Here is a 15,045-nt window from a genome sequence, read left to right on the forward strand (position 1 = left end):
ATCACACTTATATTGCTTCTCCTTACTGGTGTGATGGAGCTCTCTGAGGAGACCAAAGACTCCAGGTGTTGACCACATGGCTGAGTTCGAAGATGCAGAGGTGGCTGTGACCCACAGCCTCAGGAGGTGACAATGTTCTGCATGTAGAAAACACCTGATGGAAGTATGGGTGTGCACATCAGGAGTGCAGAAATCCACAGTGCTTTTTAATTGGAAAAGATAGTTTCTATCTTTTTTAATTAGAGGAAGGGGACAATGAGTTTTCTGCTGCCCCTTGGGGAGGTTTTGGCTGAACTCGAGGTCTGGGGAGGGGCGGGCCTTTCTGCTGGTGAACTTGTGTGCCCGACGGAGCAGGAGGCCTCTTCTGGGGCTGGTGCTGAACGCGGTGTCCAGGAGGCAGGGGACGATGACTAGGTGCCTGGGAACGATGACCAGGTGGTGGAGGAGGATGTTGGGAAGCTGCTGGATTCTGAGGGGTTGATGCTGGAATTTGGTGGGGCTTCCGGCCCCTTTCTTCAGTAGCTACTCTGTGCGCTCTTATCTCCAGCTCCTCATCTGCAACAACAAAACCTCAATAGAGTTCATCTTGGCCAGGTGAAATTGATGTAAATATTGAGTACCTTTCATGTGCAAGGCGACTTGCACATAAAAGGTACTGCTTTGGGGGATGCAATGAGGAAGAAGAAGTTGACCCTACTCTCTGAGAACTCTAAAGCTTGTAGGAGAGAAAGAAGTGCTCACCATAAGGTAGAGGGAGAGCCTAGGACTAGAGAACTCAAGGAACCAACAGGAAGAAGACACACGAGTGGAGGGCTTTGTGCCTGATGCTCCTGTGATCAGAGAGAGCACTCAGACCTGGAACCCTACCTCTGTGCTGACCTAGAGATTGTTCCCTGAGAGCAAGAACCTCGTGGTTAGAGCGCATGGGAAGGGGTTATGAGGAGTCATGGAGGATATTAGTAACTACATTCCTTCTGAGGCATTTCTATGTTAGATCTGCCTTTCCCCCAGTTCTACTGTCATGCAACCCACCTACTGGCAAGAGGTTGGAATATGCAGGGGACTTTTTGTCCTTAGAAATTTACTAACTCCTCAGAAATTCATGACCTATCCTCTTGGCCGTAGGAGGGAAAGAATTCCTCCTCTCCTCATCCATCAGGATTTTCTTCTTTGTGTGACTTCAGTCCATGAAAGCATGCCCACAACTACTCGTAATGTAGTTTTTCCTGTACTCTTAAAATCACAGGGAATCTGTGAGGGTGCCTAGCTGCTAGAGACCTGGAGCACCCTGCTGGCCCCTCTGGACTCCTTCAGGCTGTAAGTTAGGTATTTCAGTACAGTAGCTCCAGAGGGAGCAGAGGGAGGTAGGAAGAGAAGATTTCCCTGGGGTGAAATAATTACCTCTTTTCTTTTCTTTTTTTTTTGGAGACAAAGTTTCACTCTTGTTGCCCAGGCTGGAGTGCAATGGCACAATCTTGGCTCACTGCAACCTCCATCTCCCGGGTTCAAGCAATTCTCCTGCTTTGGCCTCCTGAGTAGCTGGGATTACAGGCATGTACCACCATGCCCAGCTAATATTGTATTTTTAGTAGAGACAGGGTTTCTCCATGTTGGTCAGGCTGGTCTCGAACTCCCGACCTCAGGTGATCCACCCGCCTTGGCTTCCCAAAGTGCGGGAATTACAGGCGTGAGCCACCGCACCCGGCCGAAACAATTACCTCTTACATCTTTATGGAGATGTGTGGCTGGGGAAGCACAAGCCCTCTCTAAGCATCACCCTGTAACTTCCGGATGTTGATTCAAACAGATGGCCTCCTCTGACTACAGGAAATGTGAGCATCAGGTGGCTTTGAGTGTAGAGTCAAAGTTAGACAATGTGATTTTGATACCTAAGTGGCTCGTGTGCTCTGAGCACAAAGAGGAAAGGGCCTCCAGAAAGGGCAAAACACATCCTCTATGCCATCTTCCGTGCCCTGCAGTCGTTGCTTAGGTTATGTCCAGTAGACTGTGCAGAGGGCTCTAACCCCTGACCCCAGTTCTGAATTATGGCGCAGTGGGTGGTCCTTCTTCATCTCCTATGTGGCAAGCTTGCACCGGCCATTGGTTTACTACTCTGTTCACCCACCATTTTTGTTTTTTGTTTGTTTTGTTTTTTTGAGACAGTGTCTTGCTCTGTCGCCCAGACTGGAGTGCAGTGGTTGATCACATCTCACTGTATTCTCAATTTCCTGGGCTGAAATGATTCACCCACCTCAGCCTCCTGACTAGCTGGGACTACAGGCATACATCACCACACCCGCCTAATTTTTTAATTTATTTTTTAAAGTAGAGACAAGGTCTCACTACATTGCCCAGGCTGGTCCCAAACTCCTGAGCTCAAATGATCCTCCTGCCTCGGCCTCCCAAAGTGCTGAGATTACAGGTGTGAGCCACCACACCTGGCCCATCCACCACTTTGTTCATTTGTCCTTCTAATGTTTATTCCTCATCTTCTAAGTGTTAAGTGTCATTGTGACTTAGACACAAATTTTCCTCAGGAAGACTAAAATCAAGTAAGAGGCGAGCAAGAACTGAAAATTGCAATGTCAATTTCTGTGAAGAGCCCAGGGCCACCGGAAAGTATAGACAGAGGCACATGCGTTCTGGTAGGAGGAATGGGATGTGACCACATGGCTGAGACTGCAGGCAGGGTTGGACAGACAAGGCTGGCTATGACTCTGTGCACCCTGCCTGGTTCAAGCAGGACAGTGGGTCTCAGCCTGCCCACCCCAGCAGCTGCAGCTGGCACCTAAACGTGTGCTCCCAGGAATTCCTCCATGCTCATTGTCCTTCTCCCTTGTTTGCATCTCCTGGTTACTCAACCCAAGGTGTGACTGGGATGAGGCAAGTGAGGCTGACAGGCATGCAGTTTAAAGAGGCACCAACTTTCAGGTTGTGCGAGGGCAGGTCAGCCTCCTTAAATTCTGTGCCCTAAATTCTGGGCTCCTTGCCTCAGCCGAGGCCTGAGTCAACCTACTGGCCATAGGATTTAAGGCAAATAATTGAACCTCACTGAATTTAAGTTTACTCAACTATGTTGTTATCTGTCTCCTAAGATCACTCTGAAAGCTGGATGCACTAATAGATATAAAACACAGGGACTAATGACTTTTTTTTTTATCAGCATGAGCTAACCACCATGCTGGTCTTCTCAGCCTGGCGATGGCAGAGATCACCTTGTCTTGGGGTGACAAGTGAGGTCCACCTTGGAAGAAGATGTGGTCTTCGACCATTAGTCAATGGAGAAGGGGTCTTTGCTGGAGGGGAGCATGGAGAACAGCCAGAGCTGGGCACAGAGGAGGGCAAGCCAGGCATGCCTAAGGGCCCTGCCAGTGATTCAGCTGCACTGTGGTGGAAAGTGTGGGACAATGGTGGTGGGAAGAATGGGGCTAAGTTCAGGAAGATGTTTCGGAACCTGGGCTGGGGGCAGTGGCGTGATGGGACGTGGGGCTGAGGGACCGCAGCCAACGGGGAGGCAGAGGGAGAACAGAGGAAGAAGTTTGAGGTAAAGAAACCAAATCCAGAGGGCACAGGGCCCAAGGCCACAGCTGCCTGGGGAAATCTGGACCACCTCCCTGGGCAGCACTGGAAGCAGCTGGTGTGGCTCTGCCTGCAGGTTCTAGGGAGAGACCAAGTCCTGCTGTGAATGTGAATTGCAGAGAACCCCAGGGCCTGTTCCCTTGGCTGCAAGTCCCGCCAATGGCTGACACCCTCATCTGTGCTCCGACAGTGACCCTGGGTTGGCCATTCTCTGAAGTGTTTTGCTTTGGCTGGCCTGGATGCTCCCTGAGCCAGCTCCCCTTTTCATTGCTGATAGGTTGTCGGACAGGCCTGATCCGAGGAGAAACTCTCAACCCTAACACATCCCTCAAACAGAGAATTGGCAAAGGGGGCACAGTCACCCTGCTAGCTGTTTTCCTGTGAGTACCTGATGACCTGAATGATTTTCCCTGTGTTTCTAGGAGCTTGGTCCTGAACCAAGCTCCTAGACTGAACCCAAGACTAAGTCCACAGTCTTCGGTCACCCATAGACAGGACATTTATTGCTAGAAACGGTGTTTTGGAGCTAACCTTTCTACCCAGGTAGAGAAGTGTGGCTCATTCAAAAGATGTTCACATTAGCCTGTCACCAAGTAGGCCTCAGTGGTGGATTCCAATGAGGCCAACTGGATTCAGTGTCTCAAAGCTCCCACATTGTCACCACTAAGAATTTGTTTTTCAAAAATCAAGCTAACCACAAAATGAAACAAGCTATACCCGCTGGCTACAACCCTGACATTCCGAAACTACCTATTTCCATTATTTTCTCTGCAGATTCAAGGTGTCATCCCCATGAGCTGTTTCATGGGGATTTTGCTGGGGCCTGCAGTGGGACAAAAGAGGGGGAGCTTACCATTTCTCCGACTCCTCTGTTTTTTCCTTTTGGTGATGTAGAAAACGAGCAGTGCCACAAAGACCATCAAGAGGCTGCCTCCTCCACAAATGCCGATGATGAGATAGATGTCCAGACCTTTCTCTGCAAAAGGAAGAGAAGTGGGTTGGCCGTGAGGGGTCCAGGCAGAGAGGCCGTTACTCTGGCCAAGGACGCTGCCTCCTGCATCCAGCAGATAAGAGAGCTTGTTGGGACCTTTCACCCCATAGCTCCCAGGCTCACAGAGGGTGGTGAGTGGTGTCAACCCTGGGAGGACCCAAGGTCCTGAGGAAGCTCCATCTGCAGGTTCCTTGGGAAACTGCTCTCAGGGACTAGAAATGCCTGACTGCTCATGCACCAAGGCCTGCCTGCCCACTGCCCCCGTCATGGACAGCATCACAAACTTTTAGATCCGAGGATCTTAGAGATACTCTAAAGGAACCTCTAGTTTCAAACATGAGGCCCCGAGAGGGAGGATGAGTTGCCCGAAGCCACAAAATATCTGTTGCTGAGCAGTTCCCATAAGCAACCCCTTGTCTCGGTGTTTCTGCGCTGTTGATCCTGCTCTCATCTCTGGCTACCCCGCCCCCCGCACCATGATTCCTTCTCACCCTCTCTACCAGGCTGTTTCCAAACACTCAGGGTAAATATTTCACTTGTCCGGCCCAGCACTCTGACCTCATGGCCAGCACCCCCTCACAGAGTTTCCCTGGAGCCACGAGAGAAACCAGGCGTACAGTGCGTTAGTAACAGCAGTAGACTTAGTCTTCAGTTTCTGGACCTTCAGTCACTGTAATGCAATGAGGAAAACAGTGACTTCGGTGTTAAGGGAAATGGGTTTGGTCTAGGCTTTTCTAGGCAAGAGCTGTAGTGAGCTTTGGAGAGTTACTTCACCCCTCTGAGCCTGTTTCCTTCTTTGTAAAGTGGAGATAATGAAACCTACATCATAAGGTGGCTGTTGGAAGTCAATCAGATAATGGATATGAAAGTGCTTTGTAAACTGTAAAACAACACAAATGTGAGGTCTCACTCTTACTAGTGTTCTCGCACTGGTGTTTCTGGGAGCTGTTTCCCAGAAACAGGGGAAACGGGAGGGCTGTCTGCCCTTTGTGAGTCAATAGCAGTTAGAGAAGCAGCAGTGGGGCTGGGGTCAGGGGATGGAGTCATCTGAAGAACAAACTAGAACTTGGCCCAGCATCACAAAGAAATGCTCCTCCAGGCAAAAAAGATCCTAGGGAGACACTGTTATACATGAAGCCCCAGGATGGGCCCAAGGAGAGGGTCAGAGGCTCAGAAACCAAGTTTAACAGATTATCAGACTGCAGTGGTTTGTTCATCTTGGCTTTCTTTCCTCAAGTCTCTCTCTGACCCATTCTTTGCCTGCCAGTTACACAACATCTCTAAGCTCTACTGATGAAGAGGCCTCCACCAGAGAAGCAGGCATAATCTTAAACCATTGAAATTAGGTCAGTAAAGGATTCAGGGCCCTTTAGGCCCTACTGGCTTGGAGGAGGGGCAGGAGATACCAGAGGCCACTTCCTGCTGAGCTTGAGAACTTTTCAGATTTGACCCGGGGTGGGGCAGGGCAGGCCTGAAATGCTTTGGGGAGCACATGGCTAAGTCATGCAGCCACCAGCTCCATCTCCGAGTTGTCAGGTAGGGTGGCCACAACTTTATCTTGGGCACATGCAGGAATGTAGGCAATGCTTTACCCAGCCTGCTCTCCAATTTGTCCAGTGTGGCGCCGTGGGACACCTGGTAGTGCTCGTGGTGGGGAATGTTCCATTATGTTTCAGAAGCAGCGGTGGCACTGTCAGTCAAACATATACCCTCCCAGTTCCTAAATCCAGGCATACTATCTTCCTACAGTTTCTCTTGGAGATCATATGCCCATGAGTTTATGTGATAAAGTATTTTTGCGCATCGGAATCTAGTGTTTTGGTTTTAAGTATGTAAACGCTCACCTAATCTGAACCAAATGTTTAGACTCTGATCATTGCTCCCCTCTGCCTTGGCCTTTCAGAATAAAACTTCCAAATCCCTTTTCAGGTCTTTAAGAGCAGCTCCTCCACCCTAATCTCTCCCCAGGTATTCTTCCCATCTCCCTAGTGGTCCTTCTCCCAACCAGCTTCTGATCTGCACCATAGAATAAGGGACGTAAGTGTTCCAGCCTTCAAACCTTGGCTGCTCCCAAGGTCCTCCTTCTCTCCCTCCTTCCATCCCTGATACACACACATTTTTACACTTGTGGGTTCCAGTTAAAATAAACATGAAAAGTAGGGTTGTCAGATATAATGCAAAACACCCAGTTAAATTTGAATTTCAGATAAACAATGAATAATTTCTAGCCTAAGTATGTTCCATGCAATATCTGAAACATACTTATACTGTATTTTTATTTGCTATATCTGACAACTCTAATCAAAGATCTCCCGAGGACACTGCAGTGGCTCATGCCTGTAATCCCAGCACTTTGGGAGGCTGAGGTGGGAGGACTGTGTGAGCACAGGAGTTCGAGACCAGCCTGGGCAACACAGTGAGACCTTATTTCTACAAAAAAATTAAAAATTAGCTGGGTTTGGTGGCATCCTCCTGTAGTCTCAGCTACTGGGGAGGCTGAGGTGGGAGGATCGCTTGAGCCTGGAAGGTCAAGGCTGCGGTGAGCTATGATCATACAACCGCACTCCAGCCTTAGCAACAGAGCAAAATCCTGTCTTTAAAAAAAAAAAAAGAAGTTGTGAGGTCAAGGAGAGGCAACTTCACTCACTGTGCCTTAGTGATAGGGGAATGTGGGAGAATGACTGGTGGGAAAACCGGGGGTGAAGTGATGCTGGTCAAGTTGGTGATTGGCAGATTCTCAGATGCCTTCAATGACCCCTGCTTCCTGGTATTCTCACCTATATGCAATCCCCTTTGATTGAATGTGGGCTAGACTTATTAATTTGCTTCTAATGAATAGAACACAGCAGAAGTGATTGGGATAGCACTCCTGAGATTAAGTTACAAAAAGACCATGGCTTTTGTCCTGGGCACTTATTCCTGCTCTTTCTTAGAGGGCTCTGAGGGAAGCTAGCTGCCATATTGTGAGGCAGCCCAATGGCCCACATGAATGAACTTGGAAGTGGATCCAAGAGCCTACTCATCGAATAGTCTGTGAACATGGTGCTTATTTTCTTCGTGGGCCAGGAAGCTGAAGCCTAGAGAGGGGAAGAAACTCTTTCAAGATTCTCTGGCTAAATTTGGACAGACCCAAACTAGAAGTCCAGACCTCTACTCCCAGGCGAGAGCTTGGGCACTACAGCAGGCTGCCTCTCAGAAATACTTCTGGAGGTCACGTTAGGCTGGGACACTGGGGATCCATTATGGTCTTGGAGTTTTGAGATTTTCTGGAGCTAGTCCCCAAGCCTTGCCATCCTGCTGTGTGCCAGGAGTGTTGCCTTGCTGTCCACAGTCCTCTTTGGCCTCAAGGGCTCCATTCCCCCATGTCCCTGCCCCTCAGGGTTTCTGCAACCTTTCTACCTTTATTCCTGATAGGAGGCGCTGACCACTGATGATCTTTAGGGGAGCAGTTGGAATCATGTCACTAACTAGCCAAGGGACCTTGGGCAAGTCAGTTTCCCTCTCTGGAAAATGGGGTTTTGCATGAGATACTCTCTACAGCTCCTCCCTCTTCAGTTTTGCAATTCTTTCTCCTAGAAGAGGATCTTTAAAATTGCTTGTGGTCAAATTGTGCTCAGTGGGAGGACTCCCAGGATGGGTAACCATAGAATACCACCCCCCGCCCCGAGGCTTCCCTTGAAGGTTTCCAGGAAGAAGAGATACGTTTTCACGCTTCATCCTGAGCCAGGGCTGCCTCCCAGCATGAGCACCTGTGACCTGGAGCAGCTTGCCTCTACTTCCTGAGGGCCTGGAGAGCTGTGTTTGTGAAGTGACGCCTGCCACGCACCTGGACAGCTGACAGTCTCCATCCTGGATTCCTTGCTGACTTTGTTCCCTGCTGTGCACTTGAATTTCGCACTCAGGCTGGTGGTCCACTTGTGTGTGATGACCCTCTGAGAAAGTTTTACATGTTTCCCATCTTGATACAGGTTTAATTCGGGGTCAGTTCCATTCATTACTTCACAGGTCAGGGTTGTGTTGATACAAGTCCAGGAGATCTTTGGTTCTGAGACCCTCTCTAAAAAGAAAATAAAGATCCAGTTCAATTTAGGCAATTTTCTGATTTTAATGAGCATATCTATTTATATAGTGGGGGATGGAGTCAGTTAGGGACAAGGGAACCATGTCAAAGACCTCTAGCACCTTTTGGAAATGATTTTATTTACAAAGAGCATTCAGAAAAAAATTATTTCTGATGACATTCATAGATACATTTTGCCACTAAATAATGTATCATATGTAATGTTTATATGCTGTCTTATACCTTAAAATGCTTTCACATGTATGATACCACTTAATCCTAACAGAGAGGCTGATGTTTTTCTTCCCATTTACAGAAAAAAATGTTCAAGGCTCTGAGAGGTTCAGTGAGTGGCCTTAGGGCACCATCTAAATAAAACATGGCAGTCAGGGTTTAGGAATATGGCTAAGAGGGTGCCTCGGGAGTTTGAGAAGGGCAATGCTTTAAGAGCAGCCAGGAACCCCATCCTGGAGGAATCGCCACATTGACATGTGAACGGGGACCTCGGATACTTCTGCCCCAACCAAGTTCCTGGAGCAGAGGGCCAGGTGGGTACATGTGAGCACGTGGGTGTCCAAGGAGCTCAAGGCTCTGGGGAAAAAGAGCACCTGCCTGGGAACCAGAGACTTGGTTCTGCCTTTTCCCAGCCCAGAGCTGCTCAGCTGCTCACAGGGTCTACACTGGCCCTCCTCAGAGCATCAGAAAAGGATCAGAAAAACATGCCCCACCTGTCACAAAAGGAGCAACATGTGGCAAAGTCCTGGGCAGATCATTAGGCACTGACATTATTAGTGGTAGTTCATGCATTCAATAATCACAAACTTCTTGCCTCTCCCGGAGAGAGACTGCATCATAAAAGGAAAATGCCTGGGCTTGACATTAGATGGCTCAGGTCTACATCCTAGCCCCATCACTTCCTAGCTGTGTGACCTTCTCTTTTTCCTCCTCCTCTGGTTTTTTTTTTTTTTTCTAATTCTTTGCTTTGTTTCCCCCAGACTTGCCACTTTTCCCTCTCAGTTTCTCTCCATTCATAATATAGACCCACTAGCTTATTTTTCAATGATTCCCTCCCACTCTGACTTCCAGACACCAATATCTTCCCCATGGAACATGACAGTCAAACTTCATTTATGTCCCAATATATATAGGCATGCAGAAATTAATTTAAAAGTTTTCTTCTCATCCCATGATGATCAGTTCTAAGATGCTATCGGCGTTACTGAGAAGGAAGAAAATGGAAAGTATCTACACTCAGCAACCAGTTAGTACATAGTCTAGGGGTTGGGTCATGAAGTTTGCCTGTCTCTTCAGAATGGATTTTTTTTTTTTCTACTTATAACAGTAACACAGTAACATGATTGTGATGATGGTTGCAAAACTGAATATACTAAAGGCCATTTTAGTATATGGACAAATTGAATGCTAGGTGAATTATCTCAATGAAGCTGCATGGAAAAAAAGAGAAAAGGCCATCATCCTTGCCAAAAAGACCTCTGAGTTTGAATCCTGACTTTGCTCCTGTCAAGCAATGAGACCTTGGACAAGCTGCTTCTGACTAGGTCTCTGTTTTCTTGTATTTAACAAGGAGATAATAACAGCCATGTCTCAGTATTGTTGGGAGCTTTAAGTAAGATCATGTAAGCAAGCACCTGACCCCTAGCTGGTAGCCACTATTTCCACCGCAATGCTAAATGCGACCCAAATGTGAAAACACCAGCATGGTCTCCCGCGTAGGGCTCACACTCAAAACAGGACACTCAAATTTTGTGCTGTTTGGAGTCCTGAGATCTGTGGTTTCCAGAGCCCATAATCAGGGGCCCTTTTGAGCGCCATGCTCAACCCCGCTACATTTCTACAAGGTGCTCCCACTCAGGGTTGCAGGACTAGGGTGTGGAAAGTTGTCACTGCAGGGGAGCTGACAGTGTCTGGGATTGCTGGACTGGGCAATCTGACACTGTCTGGGATTGCTGGTAGGCCCAGGTGCTGAAGACGGGGCTGGAGACAGAGAGGAAGAAGGAGGGGACCCTGCTTCTGGCGACATTTTCTGTGTGAAGCACAGAAATGCTTATTTGCTCACTGAATGGCTGGCCTGTGCTCATGCTGGGGTTCCTGTCTGCCTCCCCAAGCCAAGTGCAGCTTCCTCTTTTCCCTTCTTATCACTCCCTGCCCAGCATTCGTGGGCTTTCAACTTCAGTTATTGTACAAGTTGATAAAATATTTTTAAAAGTTTAAAGCAGATTAAAAATTACCCACAATGCCACCACTCAAAGTCAATAATGAATAATATTTTCATGTATATCTTTATCAGATATTTTCTATTTATGTGTACATATATAAATAATGTAATACTTCAGCTGGGTGAGGTGGCTCATGCCTGTAATCCAGCACTTTGGGAGGCTGAGGTGGGCGGATCACTTGAGGCCAGGAGTTCAAGAGTACCCTAGCCAACATGGTGAAATCCATCTCTACTAAAAATACGAAGATTAGCCAGGTGTGTTGGTACGCGCCTGTAATCCGAACTACTCAGGAGGCTGAGGCATGAGAATTGCTTGAACCCAGGAGGCAGAGGCTGCAGTGAACCAAGATTGCGCCACTGCACTCCAGGCTGGACGACAGAGTGAGACCCTGTCTCTCTCTCTCTCTCTCTCTCTCTCTCTCTCTCTCTCCCCTTCTCTCTCTCTCTCTATATATATGTAATATTTTTAAAATTAAAACTAGTTTATGTGATCTTATAGTCTGCCTTTTTCCCTTTATTGTGAAATTATATTATGACATTCTTTTTTAAATGAACATCAATAAATGCATATCTCCATCTTTTTAAAGGATGCATTCTTAATTTAATTGATTAATAAATTTCTGACTGCTGACTGTTCTAGCATTTCGCTAACATGAACAACGCAGTGACGGGAGTTGTGGAGTGGTACCTCCGTATACATTCACTAAGATAGCATCTTAGAACCGATCCAACCTAAGGCCTTCCATGGTTGAGAACTCCTTAGTTCTGAGTTGCTGGGATTAACCCCTTCCCTACCAGCATATGCTTCTAAGGAGCCCTCCACTGCCTCTTCAGCCTGCAGCAGCAACTCCCTCATGAAGGAAATGCAGGCACAACTACTGGAGTTTGAGAAGTTTGGAGGCTGGGTGCCGTGGTTCACACCTGTAATGCCAGCACTTTGGGAGGCTGATGCAAGCAGATCCTCTGAGGTCAGGAGTTTGAGACCAGCCTGACCAACATGGCATCTCTAACACAGTGAAACCCCATCTCTACTAAAAATGCAAAAAACTAGCCGGGCGTGGTGGTGGCGCCTGTAGTCCCAGCTACTTGGGAGGCTGAGGCAGGAGAATGGTGTGAACCCGGGAGGCGGAGCTTGCAGTGAGCCAAGATCGCGCCACTGCACTCCAGCCTGGGCGACTGAGCCAGACTCCGTCCCCACCCCCCGCAAAAAAAAAATACAAAAATTAGCTGGACGTGGTAGTACACGCCTGTAATCCCAGCGACTTGGGAGGATGAGGCAGGAGAATCACTTGAACCTGGGAGGCAGAGGCTGCAGTGAGCAGAGATCATGCTGGTGCACTCCAGCCTGGGCAACAGAGCAAGACTCCATCTTACACACACACACACAAAACAACAAAGAGAAGCTTGGAGAAACAAAGAGATGTGGGGGGGCATTAGCACTGAGCAAACAGGTATTGTGCCCTAGGCACTGCAGGGCACTTGTACACACATTGTCTCATTGAATATCCCTTGAAGTTGTCATTCAAAAATCAGACTCAGAGCAGATAGGGAATTTGCCCAAGGCCGTGGTGACCTCAAGTCTGGTAATAGTGCCCAACTACAAGTTGAATCAAGATGTTGTATGACATTGGCGTGCACACACACAAAGCAAGTCGCTGTCTTTAGGCTAAAGGGTGAAGGGTTTCTTTTGGGGGCAATGAAAATGTTGATTGTGGTGATGGTTACAAAACTCTGAATATACTAAAGGCCATTTTAGTATATGGACAAATTGAATGCTAGGTGAATTATCTCAATGAAGCTGCTTGGAAAAAAAGAGAAAAGGCCATCATCCTTGCCAAAAAGACCTCTGAGTTTGAATCCTGACTTTGCTCCTGTCAAGCAATGAGACCTTGGACGAGCTGCTTCTGACTAGGTCTCTGTTTTCTTGTATATAACAAGGAGATAATAACAGCCATGTCTCAGTATTGTTGGGAGCTTTAAGTAAGATCATGTAAGCAAGCACCTGACCCCTAGCTGGTAGCCACTATTTCCACCGCAATGCTAAATGCGACCCAAATGTGAAAACACCAGCATGGTCTCCCGCGTAGGGCTCACACTCAAAACAGGACACTCAAATTTTGTGCTGTTTGGAGTCCTGAGATCTGTGGTTTCCAGAGCCTATAATCAGGGGCCCTTTTGAGCGCCATGCTCAACCCCACTACATTTCTACAAGGTGCTCCCACTCAGGGTTGCAGGACTAGGGTGTGGAAAGTTGTCACTGCAGGGGAGCTGACAGTGTCTGGGATTGCTGGACTAGGCAATCTGACACTATCTGGGATTGCTGGTAGGCCCAGGTGCTGAAGACGGGGCTGGAGACAGAGAGGAAGAAGGAGGGGACCCTGCTTCTGGCGACATTTTCTGTGTGAAGCACAGAAATGCTTATTTGCTCACTGAATGGCTGGCCTGTGCTCATGCTGGGGTTCCTGTCTGCCTCCCCAAGCCAAGTGCAGCCTCCTCTTTTCCCTTCTTATCACTCCCTGCCCAGCATCCCCTGGGCTTTCAACTTCAATGGCATTTCGATTCCACTTTCTCTTCCTTCTCTCCCTTGCCCAAGCCACCTTTCTCTATGCCTGACCTTTATTATCCTCATTCTTCCCATTTTACAGGCACCCTTTGGTCTCGGCCAGTGGTGACTGACTTTGGCTGCTCATTATAATCCCCCAGGGAGCTTTATAACCTAATGATACCCAGGCTGCATGCAAAAACATCTGATTTAATTGGTCCTCACTTCCCTTGGATCACAGCAGCAGCTTTCTGACTAGTCTCCCTAAACCCATCCTCAATATCCACTCCTGCCCTCCCAGTACAGGTAGAGATAAATAAAGCCACACCTTGTGCATCTTCTACACATATTAGCAAAAATCACCTATCACCTTGAATCGCTCTGACAAGCAGATCCAAAACGAGGGCTGTTCATCTTTAAATATGTTGTTTCCAGGCCTTTTCTGCCATATAACTCCTCCTTCAGGGCAGCCTGGCTTGAAATGGGCTCTGTCGATGAAAGGCCCGCTGCTCTCCAGTCAGCCTTTTCCCGCCCCACTCTTAACTTGCCCATTCATCAGCAACCTGGAACAGTTGCCTTTTCTCTCTGCCCACCTGTGTCCCTCTCCTGATTAATGCCACCTTAATCCAGGTTCTTCACCCAGCCTCACATTCCTGTAACCACCTGAAGAGAGAGTTGTAGGCAGGTAGACTTCAGATGTGTCTATCAAATGTGTGGATCCCATTCCATCATTGGACCACAGTCTCCACTGGCGCAGGAGACATGCATCTGATTTCCTGTACAGCCCCCCTGGAGGCAGAGGTCAGCGTTGGGGAATATTATAAATGCTATTTTCCAACTTGCCAAATAGCACCCACACTGAAATAAAGCAATTAAGGGAATGAACACTTACCTTGAATCTTCAAATCAAATGTTTTTTCCAACACATTTTTTCCTTTTGTATCGTATATTGATACCTTGTAGCTATCCTGATCATGGATCTTCAGATGCTTAATTTTCAGAGTTCCGTTTTTAAATAGCTTATATGCATCTTTTTCCTCGAAAGTCTCCTTCTCTTTTCTGAATTGTGCAATCTTTTTCTTGTCTGAAGTTTTTTCCCATCTTATATCATCAATATCATCACTCATTTGAAAACTAGGAATGTCCAAGTCGATGTCCTGACCCAGCGCTCCCCAGGTTTCCAAAGCATTCCTAATCTCTTTGGAGACTGCACCTAGAAAAAGCAAAAGAGTTACTGAGAGTCACCTCCAGGGAAAGTTGGGTTGGGACTTCTTTGGCTCTTATGCTTACTTCAGGGTCTCCGAAGAAGAAGCTTCTAACCGTGACAGTGGAGACCCATCCACCAACTTACCTTTGGAAGAAACGTTGAAAATTAGAAGGAAGCTGGTTACAATTTTACATGGAAGGCTCATCTTAGGAGTTAGTTTCCTCTTTTGATTCTGAGCTCTTCATGCAAAAGGAACTGAAGTGAGACTGGTGGAGTCCACACCCCGAGAACTTAACCACGTGCCTCTCTTTACATCTTTTACAGTAACATAAAACACAGCACACATACACAGAGAGCGAGAGCGCGCACAAGCCAGCCCTTCTGATGTGCTCCTTTACCAAAGCAGATGTGTTTATGAGTGTGTGTTTTC

At 47.6% G+C, this 15,045-nt stretch overlaps 1 protein-coding gene across 1 annotated transcript; it reads right to left on the reverse strand.

Moving 5' to 3' along the window:
* Nucleotides 1-235: 235 nt before the first annotated feature.
* On the reverse strand, nucleotides 236-14,843 carry CD2 (CD2 molecule). Its single transcript, NM_001195473.1, has 5 exons — nucleotides 14,760-14,843; nucleotides 14,301-14,621; nucleotides 8,397-8,627; nucleotides 4,433-4,555; nucleotides 236-555 (listed from the first exon to the last, which is right to left on the reverse strand). Exons 1-5 carry the CDS (start codon nucleotides 14,818-14,820, stop codon nucleotides 236-238), a joined length of 1,056 nt encoding a protein of 351 aa, NP_001182402.1. The 5' UTR covers nucleotides 14,821-14,843.
* Between the last annotated feature and the right edge of the window lie 202 nt (nucleotides 14,844-15,045).

The sequence above is a fragment of the Macaca mulatta genome, chromosome 1 (genome assembly GCF_049350105.2).
Source record: "Macaca mulatta isolate MMU2019108-1 chromosome 1, T2T-MMU8v2.0, whole genome shotgun sequence".
Classification (NCBI taxonomy): domain Eukaryota; kingdom Metazoa; phylum Chordata; class Mammalia; order Primates; family Cercopithecidae; genus Macaca; species Macaca mulatta.

What these genes read in the sequence shown, in the direction of transcription:
- CD2 (NM_001195473.1), bottom strand. Translation starts at nt 14,820, where the DNA reads ATGAGCCTTCCATGTAAAATTGTAACCAGCTTCCTTCTAATTTTCAAC. An exon ending in GGAGACTGTCAGCTGTCCAG is followed by an intron (nt 4,556 to 8,396) that starts GTGCGTGGCAGG and finishes TTCCTTTTGCAG; the next exon opens with AGAAAGGTCTGGACATCTAT. An exon ending in ACAGAGGAGTCGGAGAAATG is followed by an intron (nt 556 to 4,432) that starts GTAAGCTCCCCC and finishes TTGTTGTTGCAG; the next exon opens with ATGAGGAGCTGGAGATAAGA.